The 26,936-nt window shown below is 33.0% G+C and overlaps 5 protein-coding genes across 9 annotated transcripts in view; 3 read left to right on the top strand and 2 right to left on the bottom strand.

Moving 5' to 3' along the window:
- Positions 1-3,358, top strand: part of LOC101510178 (homeobox-DDT domain protein RLT1) — a 9,125-nt gene extending 5,767 nt beyond the window's left edge. The window contains exons 15-20 of the mRNA XM_073369192.1: positions 7-74; positions 154-705; positions 926-1,546; positions 1,681-1,785; positions 1,902-2,165; positions 2,286-3,358. Of these exons, the coding sequence (XP_073225293.1) occupies positions 7-74; positions 154-705; positions 926-1,546; positions 1,681-1,785; positions 1,902-2,165; positions 2,286-3,068 (2,393 nt within the window). The 3' untranslated portion in view covers positions 3,069-3,358. The remainder of the gene's footprint in view (positions 1-6; positions 75-153; positions 706-925; positions 1,547-1,680; positions 1,786-1,901; positions 2,166-2,285) is intronic.
- Positions 3,359-3,630: 272 nt separating this feature from the next.
- LOC101509860 (uncharacterized) lies at positions 3,631-6,527 on the bottom strand. Its single transcript, XM_004485777.4, has 3 exons — positions 6,240-6,527; positions 4,856-5,280; positions 3,631-4,409 (listed from the first exon to the last, which is right to left on the bottom strand). Exons 1-3 carry the CDS (start codon positions 6,402-6,404, stop codon positions 3,983-3,985), a joined length of 1,017 nt encoding a protein of 338 aa, XP_004485834.1. The 5' UTR covers positions 6,405-6,527; the 3' UTR covers positions 3,631-3,982.
- Positions 6,528-7,120: 593 nt separating this feature from the next.
- Positions 7,121-9,764, bottom strand: LOC101509537 (uncharacterized). Its single transcript, XM_004485776.4, has 3 exons — positions 9,461-9,764; positions 8,705-9,114; positions 7,121-7,889 (listed from the first exon to the last, which is right to left on the bottom strand). The coding sequence occupies exons 1-3, from the start codon at positions 9,623-9,625 to the stop codon at positions 7,451-7,453; spliced, it is 1,014 nt and encodes a 337-aa protein (XP_004485833.1). The 5' UTR covers positions 9,626-9,764; the 3' UTR covers positions 7,121-7,450.
- A 3,606-nt stretch (positions 9,765-13,370) lies between these two features.
- Positions 13,371-25,491, top strand: LOC101509211 (uncharacterized). 5 transcript variants are annotated; one of them, XM_004485775.3, is made up of 22 exons: positions 13,374-14,333; positions 14,521-14,635; positions 14,971-15,071; positions 15,194-15,285; positions 15,905-16,040; positions 16,190-16,258; positions 16,554-16,655; positions 17,261-17,359; positions 18,119-18,229; positions 18,614-18,820; positions 19,158-19,265; positions 20,601-20,696; positions 20,790-20,846; positions 21,294-21,440; positions 21,527-21,586; positions 21,677-21,781; positions 22,213-22,374; positions 22,537-22,610; positions 24,110-24,233; positions 24,336-24,427; positions 24,549-24,669; positions 24,782-25,491. In XM_004485775.3, exons 1-22 carry the CDS (start codon positions 13,659-13,661, stop codon positions 24,932-24,934), a joined length of 3,006 nt encoding a protein of 1,001 aa, XP_004485832.1. In that variant the 5' UTR covers positions 13,374-13,658; the 3' UTR covers positions 24,935-25,491. The 5 variants fall into 5 exon arrangements, 4 of the variants coding, with proteins under 4 accessions (XP_073225278.1, XP_027186146.1, XP_004485832.1 ...); XM_073369174.1 differs by lacking the exon at positions 14,971-15,071 and having other exon boundaries at positions 15,198-15,285; XM_027330345.1 differs by lacking the exons at positions 14,521-14,635; positions 14,971-15,071 and having other exon boundaries at positions 13,373-14,333.
- Positions 25,492-26,225: 734 nt separating this feature from the next.
- LOC101508896 (uncharacterized) overlaps positions 26,226-26,936 on the top strand; it is a 4,271-nt gene continuing 3,560 nt past the window's right edge. The window contains exons 1-2 of the mRNA XM_004485774.4: positions 26,226-26,515; positions 26,623-26,750. Of these exons, the coding sequence (XP_004485831.1) occupies positions 26,380-26,515; positions 26,623-26,750 (264 nt within the window). The 5' untranslated portion in view covers positions 26,226-26,379. The remainder of the gene's footprint in view (positions 26,516-26,622; positions 26,751-26,936) is intronic.

Below are 26,936 nucleotides of genomic sequence, written 5' to 3'. Positions count from 1 at the left end.
AAGAGCGTCTAAATGCTCTTGTTGCATTGGTCGGTGTGGCAAATGAAGGAAATTCAATTCGTATTGTTCTCGAGGTGAATTAAACTCCATGTAACAAATATCTTCTAGTTTTAGTTTTCCATTTAGTTTGAGTTGACATGATGTGTTTTTCAGGATCGATTGGAAGCAGCAAATGCTCTGAAAAAGCAAATGTGGGCAGAAGCACAAATAGATAAAGTTCGTCTAAAAGATGATTATATTAGTAAGTTAGATTTCCCATCACTTACTGGAAATAAATTTGAAACACAAGACACATATCTTGCTGTGGAGGGAAACCAAAGCCCAATGCTCAACATGAATATAAACAACATTAAAAATGAAGCATCACCCAGCACTGCAGAAAATCAAAAAGAAGCTCCTGGTGCACAGAACCTACTTATTGAAAGGCCGTCGGCAGTTCAAGATTTCTGCACAGGCACAGGTCCAGACAACTTTCAGGCTCAGGTACCTGCACAATATTCAAAAAGGTCACGGTCACAGTTGAAATCTTATATTTCACACATAGCAGAGGAGATGTATGTCTACAGATCTTTACCCCTCGGCCAAGACCGCAGGCGTAATCGATATTGGCAGTTTGTTGCATCTGCTTCTAGTAATGATCCTGGTTCTGGCAGGATCTTTGTTGAACATCATGATGGTAGTTGGATGCTTATTGATTCTGAAGAGGTAACTTGTTTATTCAGTATTCCATAAGCCAACCCCGGTATTGCTGATCAACTAAAATTTTACATTGGTGTTGACACGTTTCTTGTAAATTGTGCCATGTTTTATTGACCTAAATGATTACTCAATGCTGTAAATGTTTAGGATATAAATAAACGACTTTAAGCATACTAGACTTTGCCTTCATTAGTACAGTATTTTTTATTCTACCATTCATATGCAGGCCTTTGATATTCTTTTGACATCACTGGATTCACGCGGGATCAGAGAATCTCATTTACGCTTAATGTTGCAAAAGATTGAGAAATCCTTTAAAGAAAATGTTCGAAAAAACACACAGTATGCAAAAGTTGGAAGCATCGGCGAAGTTTCAATTAAAACTGAAGCTAAAGAAACATATCCAAAGCCTGAGCACCATTCTCGATCTGACAGTCCTAGCAGTACCCTTCATGACTTGCACCCTGATGCATCAGAAACTTCATCATCCTTCAAAATTGAGATTGGCAAAAGTGAGAATGAAAAGAAAGCTGCCTTGAAAAGGTATCAAGATTTTCAGAAGTGGATGTGGAAAGAATGCTATAGTTCATCAATTTTATGTGCAATGAAATTTGGGATAAAGAGATGCAAACCTCAGGTGGATATGTGTGAATTCTGTCTGAATCCTTATTCTGTCGAAGACTCCCATTGCAGTTCCTGCCATCAAACGTTTCCGTCAAATAATGGATTTAATTTTTCTAAACATGCATTTCAATGTGGGGGCAAGTTATCCAAAGATATATGTATTATGGAACATTCTCTTCCCCTGAGGACAAGATTGCTTAAAGTCTTGCTGTCATATATGGAGGTGAGTTGATGGTAACTTTGCATTCTCAATCTCGAACCTAATTTTCTAATAAATTTTAAGATGACATTTTGCATTTTGTTGTTATTTATATCTTACTTTTGAGTAGTATATTGTACTCACGTTGTGATTTGCAGGCATCTGTTCTCTCTGAAGCATTTGGAACAATTTGGACAACGGACTTTAGGAAGCGTTGGGGTGTGAAGCTGAGTAAATCATCATCTGTTGAGGAACTCTTACAGGTTTCATACTGTTTCAACTCTTGAAATTTTATCTTCTATATATATAGGCATAATTTCATATAATCCGTAATCAATACCCATGCTGGCATACTTAAATTAAACAACTTATTGTGCAGATGTTGACCCTATTTGAAAGAGCACTAAGGCGAGATTTTCTGTCATCAAACTTCTCTACAACAGATGAATTGCTGGGATCAAGCAGCTTGTCAGAAAGTGCTGCACACGTGTTTCCTGATCCTGAATCCATTGCTCTACTTCCATGGGTTCCACAAACCACTGCAGCACTGTCTCTCAGACTTTTTGAGTTCGATTCATCCATCAGCTACGTAAAGCTTGAGAGAATCGAGCCTTGTGAGGAGAAAGAAGAGAGAGAATACATTGTGAGTTTCTTTCATCTGAAAGTACCTCTCATTTTCTTGGGTTATAATTTGAGCATCTGGGTCATTGACTAGAGAATTTCCATGTTAATCTAATGGAACATTTGTTTTTCTTATTTGCAGAGGCTACCATCAAGATATACTCCCTTCAAGTCTAATAGGGAGGTTGAGCCAGCAGCTCTTGATCATGATGGATTCCTCAAAGTTAAATCGTCTGCTAATAAAATTGTACGGAGTGGTAATAAGCGTGGACGAGGGGCTAGTGATCATGGGCGGGGTAAAAAGCTGGCTAAAAGAATGTACAATTCAAAACGAGATACTGGCCGTCGAAATGTTAAGGTCACCGAGAGTCTGAGTCAGAAATTAAAACAGCAGGGACGGGGAACACAAGGACAAGGGGGTGGGCGAGGTCGCCGAACGGTCCGGAAACGTAGAGTAGAAAAGAGAGCCGTTGAAGATTTGTTACTGGGCCATGCAGCAGCAAGTCATAGCCCCAAGAGTGATAGAGAACCATTGAGAAGCTTGGATGAAGAATGGGATGTCGAAAAGGCAAGTCCCATGACTCCTGTTCATATTGGGGTTGCTGAAAATAGTAACAGTGCTGAAGAGGTGGAATCTGATGATAATGGTCAGGCAGTGGAATATGATCATGGAAACTGGGAGATAGGTTATAATGGTGTCTCTCCTAACAATTGGAATAGGGATTTGGTTGGAATGAGCGATGATGATGTGGACACCTTTGAAGATGACAATGACAATGATAATGATAATAACATTGGCGTTGGCATTGAAGATAATGAAGAGGAAGATTCCGACGACGATGTTATGAGTGAAGGTTCGGACGGCATGGCAAATAGAATAGTGAATGTAGGAGGAGGCTCAGATTCTGAAGATTCTTCTGATTAGAATATCCATTTTTAATTTGATCAATGAAGGAATTTGCATATTAAGGCTGCATTACATTTTTTTTCGTTGCAGTTTTACATTTCAGGTTACAAATCACGCGGCTGGAAGAGTTTATGGTTGAGTAGATTTATAGTGTATATTATCCATGCAAAATGGAGCCTTGTATTTTTAAGCTTCTTTACGTAGAGGGCTTTGTAGCCAACCTTATTTTATTGTTTTCTTTTCCTTTCAACTCTCCATGTAATAGATACTCACCAACTAATAAAGTTTTATTACACCTTGATTGTCTACTAATCATTGTTTGGATTTTGGAATACTTGGCACTGATAAACGAACTTCAAATCTGAAATATCAAGGAATCAAAGACCAAGCCTCAAATATGTAAAAAATAGCAAGTGCTTAGTAGGGAAATTACCTCTCTACTTGTTAAATTTATTATCTTGTAAAAATATCAAGGTCTGCTGAGTTTTTGTTTTGTTTTTCAGAGGATTTAATTTCTAAGTAAAGCCAATGAAATTTCATAATCAGTCGTTATGTGACAGGCCATACCTAATAGATAATATAGAAAAAAAAATTATGTTTATTGGTAATATTGTTGGATTAAACAAACTGCAGACTACAAATATAATACAAACTGCAGACTACAAATACAAAATATTTAATATTGTTGGATTTTATTTCCGTGGATGACATTGTTATGGTATCTCACATAAACTACATATATCATAGTCATATAAAAGATATATTTGATTATAGTTTTTGTTCCTCTATTATTTCTTCCGAAATTGGCCGCCTAACTTCGTTAACGAGTGAAAATCAAAATCAAAATTGCCATTAAGCCGAGAAACTATTATTTTATACATAAGATACACTTGGCAATGGACGGCACTCTATTATGGTGCTTCATGCATTTCTTAGTTCAGGCTTTGAGCTTCAGCATCAACCATGCTTGGGAATGTGACATTGAATTTGATCCTAAGATTACCCCTCTGTGAAGGATTTTTCGAAATAGGCATCCCTTCCCCAACGACCACTTCTTCATAGTTCGGATCAATTCCATTGTCTATGGAAATGGTCAGACCCCTGCCATCCAAAGTAACAAGTTGGAATGTGTAGCTTTTTAGAGCTTCACCTTCTGCAACTGATATCTTTTGTGTTACAACCAAATCATTACCTTCTCTTGTAAATATACTGTGAGGTTTCTCATCTATAATGAATACGATATCTGCAGCAATAACATTTGGCTGCTCATTTCCTTTTTCTGGGAATGTGATTTTTGTTCCCTTTTTCCAGCCTGGTTGGATTTCAATTGTTAGTATTTCCTCCACAGGTAGAGTTTTACTGCAAACACATGCAAGAGAGATTGTAGATCAATAAATGGATATGCTTGTAGGCACACATAACAAATGAAAGGAAAACTCATTCACTAAAAGAAAGGTATTTGAATTTGAAGAGTCAAACTATACACAATTTTCAAAGTTGAACGATCAATAATAGAAATTGAAAAATGAGAACGGTGACTATATGCACATTCATGCATATTTTCCCTCTAGAGTCTCCTAACCAGTGGGGTATGATTACTATAGCCTCATTAATGTTCCAATAAGTAGCAATTAGTGTGATAGTAGCAATCACATACATATTTTTTATGTTTAGAAAAAGAACTTAGAAATCTATTGAAACTATAAGAAATCCAACAACAATATTGATTCTGCTAACGAAATTTAGTTCTGAGAAGGTTCAAGTATAAGTTGTTATAAATAAAAAGCCAGGGTAAGAGCATTTACCCGCTTGCGTATGCAATTTCCCTTGAGATCTTCATCTTTTTGGTAGTACCCTTATAAAGTTCCTCAAGGCTGCAAGGTAAATTATTTTCAATCGGAGGCGCCTTCCGCCGTGGACCTTGACTCGAGTTTCTGCTTTCTCTGAATACGTCTTTGCCAAAAATGTCACCGAAAGACCTTGACACCCACGACCCGCCCCTCATGCCTCTGCAGCTGCCACCCCTCATTCCCATTCCTCCATATGTATTTGAAAAGCCAAAAACTTCTGCAAAGATACCATTTGCACTTCTTGGACTGAACCTAAATCTTGGGCCATCTTGAGTTTGGAAGTATGAAGCCGCACCATCATCTGTTGGTGGCATTCCACTTTTAAGGCCACCTTCTCCATACTGATCATAAATTGCTCTCTTCTGTGGATCACTTAGAACCTTCATGAAGCCAAACCCAATATACTAAGTCAGATTTTACGTACATTTCATGGTTTGTACTTCCCTGGAACAAGTATATACAACGACCTAAAGCCTGTTTGGATTGATTTATTTGAATTTATCTATTGCCATAAATATTTGTGAGACTATTTGGGGGATGTTATGGAAACAGTTATGCCCGTAAACTGTTTTTAGCTTATTTTTACAAATTATCCATGATAGCTTATGAATACAACTTATAACTGATATGAAAGAAATATGACTTTTTTTCATCTTTTTGTTATGAAAATAGCTTATACATAAGCACTTTGAGAAATGTTTATGCTTTAAACGCTTAATTAAGTTGTTTATCCAAAGAGGGCACTAGCCTATGAACAAAAGCAACCGTGTGAATTACTACTATAACATTACTCAACACAAGTGATATTAACTAAAGTAGTAAGAAACTTACTGACTCAGAAGCACACTATTTTAGATATTCTAAACTTCTTCAACCATAATCTAATAATAGTTATAAGCTCTCAACAAGCCAAATGATGCTTACACGGCAATCCTTGCTTAGGATGAAATACAGCTCAAATGATCAATCAAGCTATCACTAAACTAAAAAAGAAAACAAATCAATCAATAATCACATTGAATAATGAAAGTTGAGAACTTTGATAAGGGCCAAAATTCTTGGACCTTAATTTGGGGATCCTCAACGAAATAAATTACATATTATGAGCCTTCAAATTGGATCTCAATATAACATAAAAAATTAATTAATTCTTATTATAAGCTAAAATCAAGGCTTAAAAGGCTAAAACAGCCATAAAGCAAAAGACAGTAAACAGAAACAGACAAAAACAGAAAACAATGAAATCCGATCTATAACAACAAACATCCTCAGCAACATGAATGAATACATTGAATTAAAGTCACAGAAGAGAAGAGAAGATGAAATTATGTAGTAGTACCTCATATGCTTCAGATATGAGTTTGAATTGAGTCTCAGCCTCTTTTTTATTATTGGGATTTTTATCAGGGTGCCATTTCATGGCAAGTTTTCTATATGCTTTCTTCAACTCTTCATCCGTTGCATTCTTTTCAACCTCCAAAATCTCATAGTACTCCAAACCCATCTTCCTTCAAACTTTGCTTTCTTTTTTCTCTTCCACTTAGGAGGAATATAGGACTTTCCTTTGTGTAACTTTTATGTTCTGTTGCTGGATTGTACCAACACAGTTAGTATTATTGAACACTATGTGTAAGAAGGATAAAGAGATTTGTTTGTATTATTATGTAAAAATATCCATGAGTTTTTATGTTTTTATTTGTATAAATAAATATATAAGATATATTAAATTTAAATATAGAGAAAAAAAATTAGTCTTTAATTTTTATTCATTGTTATGTACATAGAATTAAATTTTTAATTTAAAATTATATCATATCTCTAAAACAAAATATATTTTATCAAATTCTAAAATTAATCTACAATAAATTCAAATATAAATTATATCGTAATAAACCTAATTTTATATAAATCTTCAAATATTATTTATACACCAAGGCTAATTCAATTTTGTTATTTTTGAGATTTAACTCATTTAGAGTATAGATTTTGTATACCATCGATCTATCATAATTGACAAATTATAAAAAATAGTTGACTTTAATTATATCTAAATTTAGAAACTCTTATTTTTTAAGGAGATAGATATACTATTTCCTATGTTTATTTATTTATATCATATTTCCACGCGATGCACGAGTTGAAAAGATTGGATAGATATGTATAGAGTGAAAAGGAATTGTCTGAATCTGAAAGGAACACAATAATAATGCACCGACGACCTGATATGGTATACTTTGTATACATCTTCTCGTATTAAATTTAGATTTCAATTGATAGGATTTTACATTTTCATTTTCAAATTAATTACATAAATTTCATGTAAAAAGTTTCAACAATGCATACTTCAAACCATATCAATTTGAGGGACTCTAAATCAACTATTTGGTTCAAAATGTGATTCCTCAACCTTGAGAGTGTGCATCATATCATACACAAACTCCATAAACAAATAAAGAAAAATCCTACAAAATAGTTGAGGAGTAACAAAACTAAGAGCATATTGGAAGAAGTGTAACTATACACACTTCACATGACTTGATTGTGAGTCCACTATGGAGCCAGAAGTTTCTTGATTCCAACTTTCTGTTCTGATGTCAACCTTGTTGGAAACTTGATGTTGAATTTGATTCTAAGATTGCCCTTCTTTGAAGGATCTTTTGGAATTGGCATACCTTCCCTTGGAACAACTTCTTCATAGTTTGGATGAATCACATTGTTTATAGGAATGGTAAGAACTCTGCCATCTAGTGTTGTGAGTCGAACGGTGTAGCCTGTTAAAGCTTCTGCTAGCGATATCTTCTGCGTTGCAACTAGATCGTTACCGTCTCTTGTGAATACAGTGTGTGGTTTCTCATCAATAATGAATGTAAGATCTGATGCTATCACATTTGGCTGTTCATTTCCTTTCTCAGGGAATGTGATTTTTGTCCCCTTTTTCCATCCTGGTTTGATTTCAATTGTTAGGATTTCCTCCACAGGTAAAGTTTTCCTGCAAAAACAGATAAGTAGGCAGACAAATTTAATTAAACCAGTAGAAAAACTCAGCTAAAAATGTGTTATAACTTGGAAGATCAAACACAACTATAAAGCAAATAAATAAACACAAAAACATGCGACAATTGATCACATAATTCGGTCAATTGTGTCTATCTCTCCAAACTTCAAAGTGACTGTTGTAGTTTTCTATTCTATAGAGTGCAAAGCTTTGTTGCGCTTTCAGCTCTATGCAACACTTGAGCGTCTACCCGCATATTAGCAAATATGAACCACTCAACAAAATGGACCTTATGTCCCCAAGGCATGTCTCAAATGGTTGAGCTGAAATACTCAAAGGAGTTTGATAAAAAAGGTTTGACATTCAAAACCTGACTACTAATATCACATACTAACAAATTACAACAAATATTTACTTATATGAACAAAAATGGACCTTATGACACATTAAATTGGTCTTAAAATTTAAAATTCGAGTCTAACCCGACCCTACAAAACAAGCTAGGATATTATCAAGTTAGTTCACGCCAAATTATTGAGAATTTAGGATGAATTCTAATACCATCTTAAATTTTGAATTTAACTCAACATCACAAAACCATATAGTAAGATAAGGATTTCAATTTTAAAGATTCTATTTAGCCCTTCTATGTATTCAAGTAGACTTATATTTTTCCTAAATTTAAGATGTAAACTTATTAATTAGAACTATATACTATACTTCAAAATTATATGTCATGAAACTTAGTTAACTGTTAAAAGTTCACATTGTATTAATAGATTGAAATGTTAAGCAAAGAGAGTACTTACCCACTTGCATCTGCAATTTGCCTTGAGATCTTCATCTTTTTAGTGGTCCCTTTATAAAGATCCTCAAGGCTACAAGGCAATGCATTTTCAATAGGAGGTGCCTTGCGAGGACCTTGACGCATAGACCTATGACCTTCATCAAATGAAGAAAATACATTATCACCAAACATTCCACCAAAGGATCTAGACCCACCTTTCATTCCACTTCCACCTCCAAATGGGCTCGAAAACCCGAAAAACTCGGCAAAGATTTCGTCGGCGTTTCTTGGATTGAACCTAAATGTTGTTGGGCCATCTCCACTTTGGAAGAATGAAGCACCACCAGCATCTGAAGGTGGTGGCACTTGCCCTTTAAGCCCTTCTTCTCCATATTGATCATATATTGCTCTCTTTTGTGGATCACTTAGAACCTTCAACATCAAAAACAAACAAATTTTTAGAATGTCAAATTTCTATGCTAAGAGTGTGTTAATTATACGGTGACAAAAATTGATTCTGACTGAAAATAATTTATTTTTTAATACATTCCTGTTAAAAAAATAATAAAAAAATTGTTAAAAACTAATTCTATACGCAAAAGTTTTAAATTCTAATTTTAAAAAGAAAAAATAATTTTATTAAAAAATATTCCGACACAATTGAATGTAATTATACATGTCAAATGTTTCATATTAAGATATCAATATTCTAATAATTGAAATGAAGGTAGAAACATGAATGACTTGAATGAAGTAGGAAGTTTTGTTCTTTACATACCTCGTAGGCTTCGGAAATCTGTTTGAATTTGGTCTCAGCTTCTTTCTTATTGTTGGGGTTCTTATCAGGGTGCCATTTCATGGCAAGCTTTCTATATGCTTTCTTCAACTCTTCATCTGTCGCATTCTTGTCAACGTTCAAAATCTTATAGTAATCCACCCCCATGCTTTTGATTCTGTTGTAACTTAATTTGCTCTTCGATATGGTTTGAAAGAATTTATCACAATTCAGTTGCAATGAATATTAGTAGCTAAAGAATGAGAAGGAGAGGATTTATCTGGAAGGTGTGTTAATGAACTTTACAAGACCAGAATACCGTAGAAGTTTCTAGCATATTTGGACGAGTTTTCTGGTACAATATTGTGCTTTAATGTGCCACCTGTATTTCAATGGACCCACAAACGTTGTTTTTTTTAATACAAAAATTGAATTTCAAGTTCGAACTCAAAGATGATGTACAACTTCACCGTTTTGTTTATTTCCGTCGCTGCATCCTATCCAATTTGGGTTCACTTATTTTTTTTATTAAACATTTGGGTTCACATAAAAATAGTAATTTTTTTATAGAAAAATCTAAATCGCACACTTCCAGAAACACAAGTAAAGGCTATTTTATCTTCTATTATTCAATAGTTAAAATTTTAAATTATTAATATTTTAACAATTTAAAATTTTTGCTTTTTTTTAAAGAATTTTATAAATATAATATTTCAAAAGTTGTGTTTATTCAAATTTTTTATTTTTTAAAATTATGAAAAAGTTACTTTGAAAATATCACATTTATTCAAATTTTTTAAATTTTATTTCAAAAATTTCACATTTATCAAAAATTTCAAAAGAAAATTAAACTTTTTAAAAAAAATTACATTTTGAAAGATTCACATTCATTTAAAGTTTCATATTTTTTAAACTTTTAAAAAATTTATATTTATTCGTATTTAAAAAATAAATAAACTTTTAAAAAATTTGTATTTCAAAATTTTACATTCATTCGTATTTAAAAAGTTAATAAAATTACATTTTTAAAGTTTTATATTAATTAAAATTTTCAAAAAAAAAATTTAATTTTGACTATCGAATAGTACAGATATAATAATATTTTTCGTATACTTTAAAAGGTGTGAGAGATAAAAGTGAAGAATAGTAAACCAATAGAATGTGTGAAATATTTTTTAATAGTTATACTTCTAACTTGCAAAAAATTGTTAACACTTAATTTTAGTTAGTTAGTTAACTAATATTCTAGTTAGACTTATTCATTTTATCTAGTATATAATTAATTATACTTGTATATTTTTTTTTAGTTTTTTATAAAAAAATTCAACAAGGGGTAATCTTATTAAAGACACGTCGGATATTAAATGTAGATATTTCACCAATAAAAATTTAAATTTATTAAATTGTGAATATTAAATATTTTTTGTTAGACTCAATCTGTTGAAAATTTCTCTTTGATTAAATATCTTCTATCCCATTGAAAAATTATGAGTAATGTGAGAAAGATATGTTTGTATTATTTTATGTGAGTATCTTTTCAATATGCTGATGGTTTGTTTTTTCTTTATCGCTCAATTTGCGTTTGATCAAATTTAGTATCTGTTTATCATATGAATGACACTTTTGATGATGGTGTATGTAGTTTAAAACAAGTTATTTATTACAAGGTCATAAAGATTAATTACATTTAATTATATTTTTAATAAGTGTAAAATTAATTTTTACTGTATTTTTTTATAATTATCCAAGAGTTATACTACTCCATTCTTAAATATAGAAAAAATGAATTGAAAAAATGAAGCAAATGTATTTGCTCAAAATATACTATAGGACTATGGGTTATATAACTTCTCCACTGGGAGCACGTGTATATTTAGAGCATCATCATTGATGGTTATCTAATTTGGGCGGATAAGTAGATTTTATAGTTATATATATAATTCATTTATAATTTTTTAGTATTACTATTTAATAAATATTTCATTTCTCCAATCCAACACCTCCATTTTTTCACTAAATAAATTTGACCAATAATTTTATATGGTTAACAATTTATTAAGTCTGCAGAAAGTGATTGTAGAGTCATTTTCCTCTTAATAGCCATTCATTTTTTCTTCTCCATGGTGTCTAATAAATAGTGATCTGTTAAGTGAAATACCTCCTATTGGAATGAATTGTGCTTAAAGCATTCACAATAGTGTGCAACTCACTTTTGGGTGTCTAAGTAGATCTCGCATTTAAACATTACTAATTTATATTTTTCTTAAATTTGTATTAAGCACCAAATGTCTTCACCTCAAAAAAAAGATTATTAAACGAGTACTACTAATAATTATTCATCATTAATTTACTATAAATTTTTAAATAGAATTCGAATGAAGTGAGGAGAGAGAAAAAAATCCTTATATAGCTATCCTTCCTTGATATTCACTGTTTTTCTTTTAATCTTTTGTGGGGTGGCTAATATGTGGTAGTCTTAGAAAAAATAAATAAAGCATCTCCAAATGAGATGTTTCCCATAATAAATATTATACTAATTAGATATATTCATTGTGTTGTTTAATATGTGACGTGTTTATAGAGTAAAGTGACTATAGTTTATATAGATACACCATATTTCTCTCTCACTCTTTTTTTTTTTATTTAATAAATTACATTAAAATAAATGTGTTGTTGAAACATATTGATATATATAGTTATTTTTGAGGTCTATTTAATAATTTATTTTGAAGAGTTTAAGTTGGAGAGAATGATATTTATTAAACACTATACATATTTAGAAAAAATTAAAATAAATGATGTGTACTCGAATCTATTTGACCATTTAAATTGGAGTGCTTATTGTGAATGCTCTTAAATGTGTGGATCTCTAAAATAAATGTTTAAACGAGTCTCACGTGACATTCAAATGTATATATTTTATATTTTTTAATAATAATTCTTAATAAACATTTAATTGCTCTAACTCAACACTTAAAACAATTACTAAATAAAACTCATAATGATTTTATATAAATTTTTTTAATAATAATAACAAATACATATTATTTATCCTTTGAAAAAAGAGAAAATACTAGTAACCACCTATATTAGTTATTATCTCACGAGAACAATTAATAGAAAGTAATCCTTAAAAAAGAAAAATAATAGCACTCTAATTGGAGATGTTCTTAGAACAATTCCAACTATTGTAAAATTTGTTTGACTGTCAACCATAGTTATGATCAAATAAAGTTTTGTTCAAATTCATTTATCAAAGTGGGTCAATTTGAAACAACGGTTCCTTTATTAAGTAATGATACTTTGACAATTTAACAACAATAGAGTTTATATTTGAAAGTCATTTTCTTATTAATTGTGACAATTTGTTTTTTTTATGCTTAATTTTACTTTCACAACTTTCATCACACAATTTATTTTCCTTAAGTTTCAATTAATAATATCTTTTACTTTATTTTTCATGTTATTATTTTTTTAAAAAAATATAGTAATTTTGATTACTTTTATAGTGGTAATTTTAATTATTTTTATGATAACATGACTAATAACATCTCAATAACTGAAACATGTAACAATATTTATTTTAATTTTTTAATAAGGTTACAAAGAAAAGAAAATATCTGTAACAGAATAAAATCATCAATAATTTCAAGTAGATTTAATAGAACATATTTAAAAGTATTTAAAATTTAAGTTAAATAATATATAATAATACTAATTAAAATATTTAAATTAATATTTTAAGTTATAATAATATTAAATATAAATAAAATATTAATATATAAGTTAAAGTTTTAATATAATATTTAAGAATTAAATTATTAAAATAAAGAATGAGAAAGTTGCTTGAACATATCCCAGTTAAAGTTAAATTCACAGTTGGATGTGTTGTTATAATTTTCCTTCCCGTGAGGTTACACTGACAAGGTGAATGCATGAGCTCCTTGCCCCCTTTCTCGAAAAGGTAAATCCCTTTTGAGATTTGCAAATATAAAAACGGTGTGGTAGTTGGAATGACAACCTTCCCGCTTCTATCCTTCTCCTCTCTCCTTTCCATTTCATTACTACACACTCTCAACTCTCAATAAGTAAACATTTCTTCCCCTTTTTCTCCACAAATGCAAATGCAAATGCAAATGCAAATGCAAATGCAAATGCAACTGCAATCCATTTCCTTTCCATTTTGAATTTCCAGTAAAAAATGCATACCATTTCGTTTCCTCACCTCACTAATGCTCACACATTTCCAAATCTACTCACTTCCTTCCCTCCATTTTCCTCTCCCGCACATTTCTCCCCAATTTCCGTCCACTTCCCCACCGCTCCACGGAACTACCGTTTACGAGCTTCCACCAACGAATCAACTCCTTCCACTTCCACGTCAACTATCACCGTCGACAACTCCGATTCCGCCAACTCCACCGCCTTCGTTATTCGAGCTCGGAACCGGATCGGTCTCCTCCAAGTCATTACCAGAGTTTTCAAAGTCCTTGGTCTCAGCATCGACAGAGCCATAGTCGAATTCGAAGGCGATTTCTTCATCAAGAGATTCTTCGTCACTGATTCCCATGGGAACAAGATCGAGGACTTGGAGAATTTGGAGAGGATCAAACGTGCATTGGCGGAGGCGATCGGCGGTGACGGCGACGGGACTGTTTCGGTGGTGAAGTCCACGGCGAACCGAGGGATTGTAGTGAGGAGAGCTGGATTGGTGGAAGGGTTTGGAGAGCGTAAGGCGAAAGCAGAGAGAATGTTTAGCTTAATGGACGGGTTTCTGAAAAACGATCCTTTTAGTCTTCAAAAGGATATTCTTCATCATGTTGAGTACACTGTGGCCAGATCACGGTTTAATTTTGATGATTATGAAGCCTATCAGGTAATGTTCCTATTTAAACTCACCTCTTATTGCATTAAATTTGATCTGTTTGGTATCCTGAGATTGCAGTCTTGTTGGTTATCGAAGGCATCAACTGACATATAAAAGTGTTTCGGTCTACTGTTAGTCATATTTTTAGTTGGTTATCGAAGGCATCAGAAAATTGATTGTGCAATTGTATTTATAGGCTTTGTCTCATAGTGTGCGAGATCGGTTGATTGAACGGTGGCATGATACTCACACTTACTTCAAGAGGACAAAACCCAAGCGCCTGTACTTCCTCTCACTTGAGTTTCTCATGGGTAACTTAAAATGATATGCCCTAAACATGGTTGACATACTATAATAAATCTTTTACAATGTAGCAACTCTAGTCGTAGTACTAAGGGTCCCAATAGTTTAATAATATATTACCACATACTATGTTGTCATACGATAAAAGTATCAGTACATTTTAGGACCCTAGTGATTTAAATATGAAGGAAACTTAAACAGCCCAAAATTTCTTTTAAGATTCATGTCATGGCCAAGTCAAACAATAAAATTGATACTGAGCCATTTCTTCCTTTGGTGAATGGTTAATCAACAGTTGTTCTTGTGTCCAATGCTTAAAAGCACCTATTTTTTTGGATATCAGGTCGTTCCTTGTCAAATAGTGTCATCAATCTTGGTATCCAAGACCAATATGCTGAGGCCCTAAGCCAGCTTGGATTTGAGTTTGATGTTTTGGCTGAGCAGGTCTTATTAAAGTTTAATCTAATATTTGTATTCTCCAATTTACTGTTGTTGCTGTATCATCTCAGAGCAATTGAGATGGTTATTATATCCTTAACATACATGTATGTTAATTCCTTGATAAGGAAGGAGATGCGGCCCTAGGAAATGGTGGTCTTGCCCGTTTTTCAGCATGCCAAATGGATTCATTAGCAACTTTGGACTATCCTGCATGGGGGTATGGTGTTATGTTGCGTTTTTTAATAAAATTTGCGTAACATGTTTGAAAAATTAATATTTTCACCACACAGTTTCCAGTTCTCAGTTTTTTTGGTTTGAAACAAAGATATGGGCAATGAACTATGAAGTTTGCTTTATAAGTTTGAATATCTACTGCTCTTTGTTCTAAGGCCACATTTAGTTGCTATGATGCCTCAAAGCTTGTCCATGTCTAAATGGTGTTATTTTTATATCCAATAACAATTGTCTAGGTAGCAAAATTTCTATATCATTGCCATTGTCCATATTCTTTCTTTATCCTGAAACTTCATGAATTTGGGACTTTTGTGGGTGCAATTTGGGACTGCTATTTATTATCAGTAATACTTGCACTAGCTTCTGTAATAATTATGCGTATGAAGCCTTGAACACCGCATGGGATTAGATCCTATTTAGGAGTTGATTTTTCATTGTTTTCTTACATTTAGTATAAGTATCGCTAACAGGATGATTCTGGAGCTGTGCATGCACACAGAAGTATGCTTATTTTTGCTCTTTGTGTTGAAAACAATCATGCCTATTATCTTAAGAACAGGTGCTGTCAGTTGATTTTTATGGAATTGATCTTCATTTTGCAGTTATGGGCTGCGTTACGAGTATGGGTTGTTTCGTCAGATCATAGTGGACGGCTTTCAACATGAACAACCTGATTATTGGCTGAACTTTGGAAACCCCTGGGAAATAGAGCGGATTCATGTAACATACGAAGTGAAGGTTTGTCAGGCTTCAGTCCGTTTGTCAGGCTTCAGTCCGTTGTGCCTTTTGTTTAACTTCATAGTTTTCGCTCGACATTGCCTTTCTTTCACTTTATGACCTTATAACTGCAAACTGACTGCATCTCTGTGTTATTCTGAATGGATTAGTTTTATGGGACTGTTGAAGACGTAGATAGAAACGGAGAAAAACATGAAGTTTGGATCCCTGGAGAGACGGTAAGATTAGTGTTGATTATATTCATAAGGTTATTTAATTTAATCTAGGCATGTAAAATGTTTTAAATCCATCTTCTTCAATCCACCACCACCCAAAAATAATCCCCTGAATATTAGAGTGAAGCCAAAATTGAGTGAGAATGGATTTTACTCCCCCACTCTCTTCCCTCCAAAATATTGGACTAAAACAAGATAGATTTAAAATAATCACTCCTCTGCCCTTCATTTTCCCAACCAAACACCGTGTCATTCAACTTTGTATTTGGTAATATGTAACACCTTCCTCTGATTGCAGGTTGAAGCTGTGGCTTATGACAACCCGATACCAGGTTATGGAACAAGAAATACCATCAACCTTCGGCTATGGGCTGCTAAACCTAGTAATCACTTTGATTTGGTAACTCTGCTCTTAAGAATAAACGTTTGTACTAAATTTTGAGACTACGAACCCATTTGCTTTAACTTTAAAGAAAATGATTTCATGATGTAACTTTTTTGCTACTCTTTTAGCTTCTTAAAAGCAGTAAATCAACATTTTTTAGGTTTGCTTTTAAAACAATTATTAGAAATGTTTAGTTAAAAAGGCACTTTTTCTTAAAGAAAACACAAACCAACAGGTATAGGCTATTGGCGTGATGACATCATAATATAGGTGTATGTAAGTAAAAATTTTCTTGGAGACACTTTAATAATTGTTTATCATTGCCCGGCCATCATTAGGAAGTTGCTCCTTGCTGATGCAATTGGAGTCTCTACCCCTTTTTGGTTGCATTGTAGCTCTCTTTTTTCTGGGCTTAAGCCCTCTGTTATTCCAAAAGAATAAATTATTCAATTTAGGCAAATAACTCTGAATGATTACACCTTTAGTCAGAGGAACTTAGTTTAAGATCAGATAAAAACTGGTGTTGCTATTGTCCATTATTTTCAGTTTAATTTGGCATATCTCTTGCTTTATATGGGCTTAGGGTGAACTATCGAGCCATTTTTTTTAATTATTTGTAGGAGGCCTATAACACTGGAGACTACATTAATTCTATTGTCAACAGACAAAGGACGGAGAGTATAAGTAATGTTTTGTACCCCGATGACCGATCACATCAGGTTTTCCTTTTTCCTATGAAAAAACAGTAATATAGTTGTTGCTATTAGCTGTTCAGAACTTGTACTGTTTATCTTCATAGTTTTTCCTTGATGCTCTACGAGAAAAGCTGGTTTTATTGGTTGCAAGAACCAGATACTTCCATCCTACTCTCATTTGAGATTACTTAAGTTTTCGTTGTTTGCTCATTGTATCATTGTATTAGGTAATTAGTGTGCAAAGCCTTGCTATATAGTTTATAGAATCTTTTTTTGATATTTAGTTTTTCTTTGACCTTCCCTTGTCTTGTAAAATTGTCTATAAATGATCTTATCTGTTCAAATGCCTCTGCATTTACTCTTTCTTTCATGCTCATTGTGATTGTGTATAGAATTGATTATCTACCAAATATTCAGGTGAAGGTTCAGTGAAAGTGCTTAGTGCTAATTGTTAAATTTTCCGTTGCTTCTTTTATTCTCAATTATTCCTCTTTAATGTGTGCTTAATGCATTACTATGTTATGTTTCTCAAGTTTTCAAAGTTATGATTTCACACGTTCTATTTTAGTTTGTTTTAGTCATCTCCCACACATTATTGACTGCCTCCATTGGCATTTCAGTTTGTAGAGACAATACACTTATAGTAGGAAATTTATATAGTCACTTGAATCTTTCATGGTTAGGAAATAGGATCACTTCTTGATGTATAATGATTTTCCCCCTTCTAATAAGTGAACAATATTCAATCCCTCTTCTCATATTGTTACTTTGATTTTTTCCCAGGGGAAGGAGATGAGATTGAAACAGCAATATTTCTTTGTCTCGGCATCTTTACAAGATATAATCCGAAGGTTCAAAGAAGCACATAATAATTTTGATGAATTGCCAGAAAAGGTTCATTATCAAATATTTTGTTTTTACACATTTGGTTGCTAGTTGGTAACTTGGTATGGTGATTTATCACTCTGTTGCAAGACTATATGGCCTCAAGAACATGTATTTTTTTATTGATACTCGTTGTGTGGTGAAGAAACTAGGTTTTTTTAATAAAATTCTAAGTTCCAGGTTATACTGTGGTCATTTCTCGATGTCATTACTCCTGTTTCTTTCTTTCTTTCATTTTTTTTTTTGAAAAAAGTGATTTATTTCTGTTGATTCGTTATGTTGGTGAAAGTGGATATGAGTTGGACATAGTTGTATGTATTATCTGATTGTTAGTGTCAGAATTGTGTCCTCATTTTTGTCTTGCAACTTAAGTTATCACTTTCCTCTGATTAGGTTGCTCTCCATCTAAATGATACCCATCCATCCCTGTCAATAGCCGAGATTATGCGAATATTAGTTGATGAAGAACAATTGGACTGGAACAAAGCATGGAACATTGTATGCAAAATTTTCTCTTTCACAACTCACACAGTGGTAGCTGAAGGGCTAGAGAAAATCCCCACTGATCTTCTTGGAAGCCTTCTCCCTCGCCATTTACAGGTATATTCAATAAAGAGATGCTTTCTGTATTTTATGTAGCATTTTACCTTATATGAGTTTTGCTGCAATAAATTGAATGGCAGAAAATAGATATGTGCTATTGTGCTGTCCTTTCTTCACCTTTTATGTTTGACTAAAGCATGGAATCATTTGTCTACATAGTGCACTTACTTTTTGGTAGTTTTCCATGTTAAGCCATAAACTTAAGTAATTCAGAATGAAAATATTGATGAATCTGAATTTGTTTTTTCTTCGGATCTCATAATAGTAATGCTTTACTGTTAACTTTTTTATTATAATGCAACTATTTACTTGGCACTTCAAATGCCTTTTTCAGATATTATATAAAATAAATTCTAATTTCATGGAGGAGTTGAAGAAAAGGATTGGTTTAGATTACAACCGACTGTCCCGGATGTCTATTGTTGAAGAAGGTGCTGTGAAGGTATTTTAGAACAATCTATCATTGCTTAATCTTGTAATTTTTTTTTTTTTGTAGACTATACTGTCTTTTGCATGCAGTTGAAATTATTTTTACTATGAATATTTTGAATTATGTAATTTGACCATTGGATAATATCTAGTAGCTGGTATTCTTGAAATATTTATTGAATTGAGGCTCTAATATCACAGGGAAAAAACAAGCGCTGGAAATTTGAGCTATTAGAAATTAGACAATAATATACATCATAACAGATGCCAATTTACCATGCACTTCCATGGATAAATAATGGCTTCAATGCCACAGCAGGTCCTCTAACAGTTCAACAGGTGTAGTGATCCATGGAAGCTGCATTTGCAGCGCCTCCCTGTTTGGTACTTTTGCAAAAAACTTGAAAATATGGTGTGATGTAATTTGAATAAATCCCATGTTTGAATAGCATCTCCCATCTAGCAACCTCTCAAGAAATGTGGCATAGTAAATTTTCTAAACCTTCAGTTTTATGTAACTCCCTCTTTTAACATTGTTTGAATTGTACCTACCACTCATTACACCCCTCTCACCTTTTTACCCTGGTAAGGTACCACTTCTTTGTTGCATCCTATGAAGCAGAGACGCGACACTAGACAGGATAATGACACTAACATGTAGACACCAAAAAGAATTTGAGAAAATAGATGTGATTGAATGTAATGAGACACATATCAGTGTCGTACAGGAGTGGTGATACTACATAGGTTGCATCATCTCACTATTTCATGTTAATTATTTCAGTCCTTTCCCTTTTAGTAAATACCCTTGCACTAAATTCATCCATTAAATTATAAGCTATAAATAGTTAAATACCCTCACATTGAATGCACCCATCATCTTTACCTTTTTCCACCTCACGTTAACAGAATCCTTTTAGTCCTTATTCTCTTGCCCCACTTTTTCCCTTTATCTTCTTCCCTTTAGCTTATTGTTCTGTTATTTACATCAGTTACTAAGCCACTAACTTTCAAGTATAAGTATAACTTACAATGCATATCTGACGGGGATTGCATACATATGAACGACATCTATAACGAATATGTGAATAGGGAGGTGTTTGTTGAAATTCACAATCATACAATTTAGAACAGTCTTTTTCCATGTAAGTTATTGCATTTGCTAAATTTAAGCTGAATAAAAGATGGATGCTTCTGAGTCATTATGCATTATGGTATAGTAATTCATGTATGTTGGGAAAATATTTGCAAATCCAGATATTTTTCATCGTGGTGCATGTTTTCTTGAATATCTTATTTATGGAAGCATTTGTTTAATGCATTTTATATTTATGGATTGGATTTGCAGAGCATAAGAATGGCCAACTTGTCAATCATTTGCTCTCATACTGTGAATGGTGTTTCAAAATTACATTCAGATACACTGAAAATGAGAACATTTAAGGTATGGAATTTTTTTGCCAAATCATTTCATGTCTTTATCACCTGGGCTAACTGTGAAATCATAAAATAATAATTTCACGCTTCAACTTTGCAGGACTTCTATGAACTATGGCCCGAAAAGTTTCAATACACGACAAATGGTGTAACCCAGGTAGGAAATTTCAGTTACTATTATGGCATATAAGCAACTTTGTCTGACCTCCTTCTGTGTGTGTGTGTATGTAGGGGTTTGAATGTCTCTTGAGTTGGCCAGTCTTTGGGAAGACTTGTCTTTTGTGTATGGAATAGTAACTGTGATTAGTGTAATTTCTAAAGACTGTCAATAGTAGTATCTACATCTTGTATCTAATTATGAAATTTATGACTTTGTTATCACTTATGTCAGAAGATTCATGTCCATTAATTACTTTTTAATGCGTGGTCCTAAACCATATAATATAAGTTGAAGATGTATATTGTACAACTATCTGTATCTGTGCATATTCCTCGTGTATTATTTTTGTGAAACATGACAACTGCTACATTGTTCTTTTGAATATTAAAAAACGTGTGATTGCTTGTGCAGCAACTTATAATCCAGTGAATTGGTATTTTTCAGCGTCGCTGGATTGTGGTGAGTAATCCCAGTTTATGTGCTCTTTTATCAAAATGGCTAGGGACAGAAGCTTGGATCCGCAATGCTGACCTTCTGACAGGACTGAGAGATCATGTTGACAATACTGGATTCCGACATGAATGGAAAATGGTAATTTTTTTAATAAAATTTCTCTGGATCTGGAGAACTAGATATGATATGCCCTGATATACCTTTATGTCCTTTTGATATTGTAGGTTAAAAGGCTTAATAAAATGAGGCTTGCTGAGTACATTGAAACAATGAGTGGTGTGAAGGTTTGTGTGAAATAGTTTTACCAAAACTTTTATTCTCTCCTTTCACTACAACCATAGAAGCTAATTTTTCCTGTATCTTTCTTATTGCAGGTCAGTTTGGATGCAATGTTTGATGTTCAGGTGAAGCGTATACATGAATACAAAAGACAGTTGCTTAACATATTTGGAATTATCCATAGATATGATTGTCTCAAGGTATATGTTTGTTCCTTGGTGCTAAAAAAACTTAATCCTTTATAAATGCTAATTTCATGTTGTTAGGATATAAGATAAAGGGGAATTAAAATAGTAAGAGTAGTTAGTTAGAGGAATTTTTGTTTAAAATTAAACAGAGGGTACAAGTAGAATGATACAGGGAAGGCATTTGGAAGAACTATTTTGTTCCTCTAAAACAAATATTGTGCCTTTCCATTAGAATATAAAATCTTCTTTCTGTCTACTTGAGCAAGAATTTTTACTTTGTCTGTAGAAGTGCATATTTTGCTGTGTTTTGTCCCAATCTGGTATCCCCCTCAGCTGTAATTTGAATATCTAACAACCTACATACTTATTGATCATCACTTTCCATCTGAAGTTATACTGGGGCATCAAGTAATCTTTTGCATTTACTTCTTTCTTTCATGCAGAATATGGACAAAAATGACAGGACGAAAGTTGTACCTCGTGTTTGCATAATTGGCGGGAAAGCGGCTCCGGGATATGAAATTGCAAAGAAGATTATCAAACTTTGTCATGCCGTAGCAGAAAAAATCAACAACGATGCTGATATTGGAGATCTTCTAAAATTGGTGAGTTAGTTTTGTTCTTGTGAATTTTTTCCTTCAGAGTATTGTTGTTCTTTCTATTTGTTTGCATTTCTCACTAGATAGTATAAGGGGATGGACCTTTTCAGTGTATTATGATTGTTTTGGCAGACCTCTTGTTTATCCAGACTCATTGGTATTTTATAGGTTTTTATCCCTGACTATAATGTCTCTGTTGCTGAAATGGTGATACCAGGGGCTGATCTCTCTCAGCATTTAAGGTTTTTATTTCAATGCTCATCTCTTTTAGTGCTCCTCAATGTTGACAAATGTTAGTGCTCATCAATGTTGCTGAATAGTGTATATCAGTCTTTTTCCTCATTTCTTATCATGCCTGATATTTGTAATGCTCATAATGATCAAGGGAAATAAAGTTTCTAATAACACATGTGGAGAGTGATGCAGTGCCATGGTTCTCAAACTTTTAAGTTAATTCTTGTTGGAGAATTTTATCTTATTTCCTATTTAAGTAGTGCAGAGTTTCTATCTTTATAATAATATGATATGTTTTGTTTTTATTTATCTATAATATCTCCTTGATTCAAGGAAGAGAATTACTTGTATTCTCTCTATTTATACTAACTTAGACTGAAGAATAAAATTACAACAGCATTCTACCACTTTTTTCTGCAATTCCGAATTGAATGAGTTTACGACTTTATGTACCAAAATCAAGTAAATTTGCTGACAACGGTTTCTGTGTAAATTTGGATAGACTCACATAAAATCGCGAGTTGAGGACAATTGAACATGTCTACAATCTAATATTTAATTTTCCCCCAGACATGCCTAAAATGACAGTGTTTGGTTCTTTTTTTTAAAAAAAAAATGCAATAGCTGAATAATAAGACTCCATAATGGACAAAACATTTACAACACAGTAGCATTCGACTCCACAGATACGTCTTACATCCCAACATGAACTCATCTACAAAGGAGGTGAGCGATATTGTATTGAGTCTCAACCTCATAGCTCCGAGTCCCAGCATAAAAGAAGCCAACATAAAAACATGAGTAAACCCATCAGTTAAGTTTGCAATGAACCCAGCAGGTCAATGAGGGGAATGAACCCAACCCGGATGAGCTGATACCTAGCTCTTCCAAGATGAATGCAGCTCCAAGGGGAATCCAATCCTACCATTATTTACTCTAGTAATTTTGAATCTTGTGATTTGTCCATCTATTTTGACATTGCTGTGCTCTTTGCCTCTTTTCGCGTGTTGAGTTGTGAAATTATCCTGCGATTAGTGAGTCCATCAATTTTGAATTGCACTGCTATGTGTATTCTGGTCTTAACTGTACTTTTTTGGTCCCCCATCTCAGTTTGATTTATTGATTGCTTACAGATTTTTAAAATCTTGTTAGTTTGTTTTGTTACCAAGTTAGAATGTTAAATATTTACTATATACATATTATTAAATTGTGTTTAGATACTGCAATAGGTGTGTTAAATATTAATTACTAAGTTTTACTCGTTTAAAACAAAAGTAAATTTTTTACCACTTTATGAGTTGAGTTTACGTAGTTTTCATTACTTTCTATGCAATACTTCTTTAGGATTTTGTAATATTGTATGTATTCATATATATGACACAGTGGCCTGTGTGCTTGACAACCTTATTCTTGCTCAATGTTATTTATATTGAAGACTTCTTTTTTCATGTTTAGTTTTCAGTAATTAGTAATGCTATGAAGATTGACAGCAATAGTTATCCTATAGCACTGCAGGACATGAAGCATCTGGAACTGGAAGCATGAAATTTTTGATGAACGGATGCTTACTCTTAGCTACAGCAGATGGATCTACAGTCGAAATAATTGAGGAAATAGGGTCGGATAACTTGGTGAGTGATAACTTGTGATGTTTGTGTGTTACTTTACACGTTACATGCTCTAAATTATATTGGCTTACCAGCTTTAGTTTGAAATATCTGCCATCGTTTCAGTTTCTTTTTGGTGCTAAAGTGCAAGAAGTAGCAGAACTGCGTGAGAAAGGAGGTGCTTTAAAAGTTCCTCTACAATTTGCACGTGTGTTGAGGTATGAAAACATATTTTCATCTTTGAAGAAAGAATAAGCGGATTATTGACAAATGCAAATAAAATATCTGATGACTATTTAGTCGTTCAAGGACTAAAGTTAAGTATCAATCTGGTATTAGGATGGTTCGAGATGGATATTTCGGCGATAAAGACTACTTTAAATCCTTATGTGACACTGTGGAAGTCGGTAATGACTTCTATCTTCTTGGTTCTGATTTTGGGAGTTACCTTGAGGCACAGGTACTTCCTACTTCGTTCTTATTCTTTTGAGGAGTCTCTGAATCATTCATCATGATGTTTCTCTTCTATTTAATTATACCAGAATGTAACATTATTTTCTACAACACAACAGGCTGCAGCTGATAAAGCATTTGTTGAACCAGAAAAGTGGACCAAGATGAGTATTCTCAGTGCTGCGGGCTCGGGGAGATTTAGTAGTGACAGGACCATACGAGAGTACGCAGAGAGGACATGGAAAATTGATCCCTGCCAATGCCCTTTCTGATCTCTAACGATCTACAAGATGAAGCTAACTTATTAGTCATTGTCTGTATTTATAGATGAACGTGTTTATTAGAAAATTAGTTTTATTTTGCAAAGCCTGAAGTGAAAATTGTACTGTAGTTGAGCGGGTACCAGGAATCTTGTGCAGTAAGAATCACAAAATCTCGGCCATGCATGACAGAGGACAAGTTAGTTCTCCAGACGAACAAAAGTGCACCCTTGGTTCTATGGTTGCTTCGTGGACAAATTGCCATTACTTGTGTATTAAATAGTTTTCAGCAAAACTACTATATTTTGATCCTCTGCAAAGCATATTTCCACACGCTTAAATGGAAATAGATACTTGTTGCATTCCACGTCCTAGAAATTTCAAGGCCACCTATATGGGGTGTGGATTAGACAGAAAACTATTGAGAGCTTAGGTCGATCAGTTTCACGTTGCTCAATAATACTACTTGATAATGTTTTTTATGTTACAGGATTTTATGAAACTTGTATTGAAAGAATTATTATTAACAATGTTCAAACTTTAAATGGAAAATTTGTTGCCTATGATTTTATTTGGCTTGATAAATAATTTTTTTATGAATTATTTAGCTTGATAGATTAGTCTGCTCAATTATGTGCGGTTAACATATGATTTAAACCAAAAAATATATACCAAGCCTTAGAAGTCAAGGAGTGTTAAAGATTGTTTTAATTAGGGATCGAGATCAGATACTCTCAAAAAATGCTTATATATAGCTATTATTTTAAGACAGCATTTTCTTATCTCATAAAATTCAAACTTACTTTGGCTTATCCGGTGAGTCACAATAATGCTAGAAGAACTAACTTTGGAGTTGTTTTAAGGATAAACATGCTTTATAGGATTAAATTTAAATGTTCAAATTTATCTTTTTCTTCTTTTTTTCCCTCCAACCTTTCCAATTGAGGTTGATAGATGAGTATAATTCATGACATTTTCTGCCTTTGTTTGCAGCAATATGAAATCAACTAGTAATGGTTGATATGTCAATGCACGTTATCGTTGATTAACAGTTGACTGATAACATTTTAACAAAATAACCTAATTATAAAAAACATATATTAGTTTATAAACTTGATTATAATTTATAGACTTCTTTAAAAATTCTTGAAAATATAAGAAATCAAAACTTTTTTTAAAATTGGTTAATTTTTTTTTTAAAAGATCAATCATGCTTTAATCTATGTCCTTCTAAGTGATATGATTATACGGTGTAAGTTTAATGCTAACCAATCACCTTATTGATTACACAGTTGTGTTATTGTAACACAGAATAACACAACTTTTTGACACCGGTAGATATATAGTTTTATTGACTTGAATTTGCAATTGCTGAGTGCAGAGGAGAGGCATTCAGAACTCAGAAGAGTGGGTGGGGTTTGGTTTGTGACTAGAGAAAGAGAAGTATCACATTCACAATGGTTCCTTCCATATTCATATTCTTAGCTTTCTCTTCTCTCTTTCTTCTCCATACTTCGCTTCCCGTTTCAGCTCAATCAATCGATCACTTCACCTCGCAGATCAACCAAATTAACCTCAAAATCGCTCACTTAGGTATTAACAAACATATACTACTCGAATCGGATTCTGAATCCGCTATTTTATAGTACTATTGAATTTTATGTTGCATTTCGCTTTTACGAACTAGTATTTCAATTCAGAATCGGTTCTTGAAGAAACCAATCAAAATCTAAAAGAAAGGGATTCGTATCTTGAAGAGTGTGAAAAGCGATTGAATGACATGTCAGAAAAAATCCATCATCTGCACTCTACTCTCTCTACAATGAAGGTTTATCCCTCCTTCCTGACCTAATTTTACCTTTTTCACTAATTATTATTGAAAATGTATTATTATTATTATTATGCTTGAAGAGGTTGATTTGATGTCCTACTCAAATTGGTTATATTTGAGGAATATGTAGCACCGAAACTTCAAATTAATTTGACATCATTCTTTTTCAGACACAGACATATA

The sequence above is a fragment of the Cicer arietinum genome, chromosome 1 (genome assembly GCF_000331145.2).
Source record: "Cicer arietinum cultivar CDC Frontier isolate Library 1 chromosome 1, Cicar.CDCFrontier_v2.0, whole genome shotgun sequence".
Lineage (NCBI taxonomy): Eukaryota > Viridiplantae > Streptophyta > Magnoliopsida > Fabales > Fabaceae > Cicer > Cicer arietinum.
This window is presented reverse-complemented; position numbering and strand designations above follow the sequence as displayed.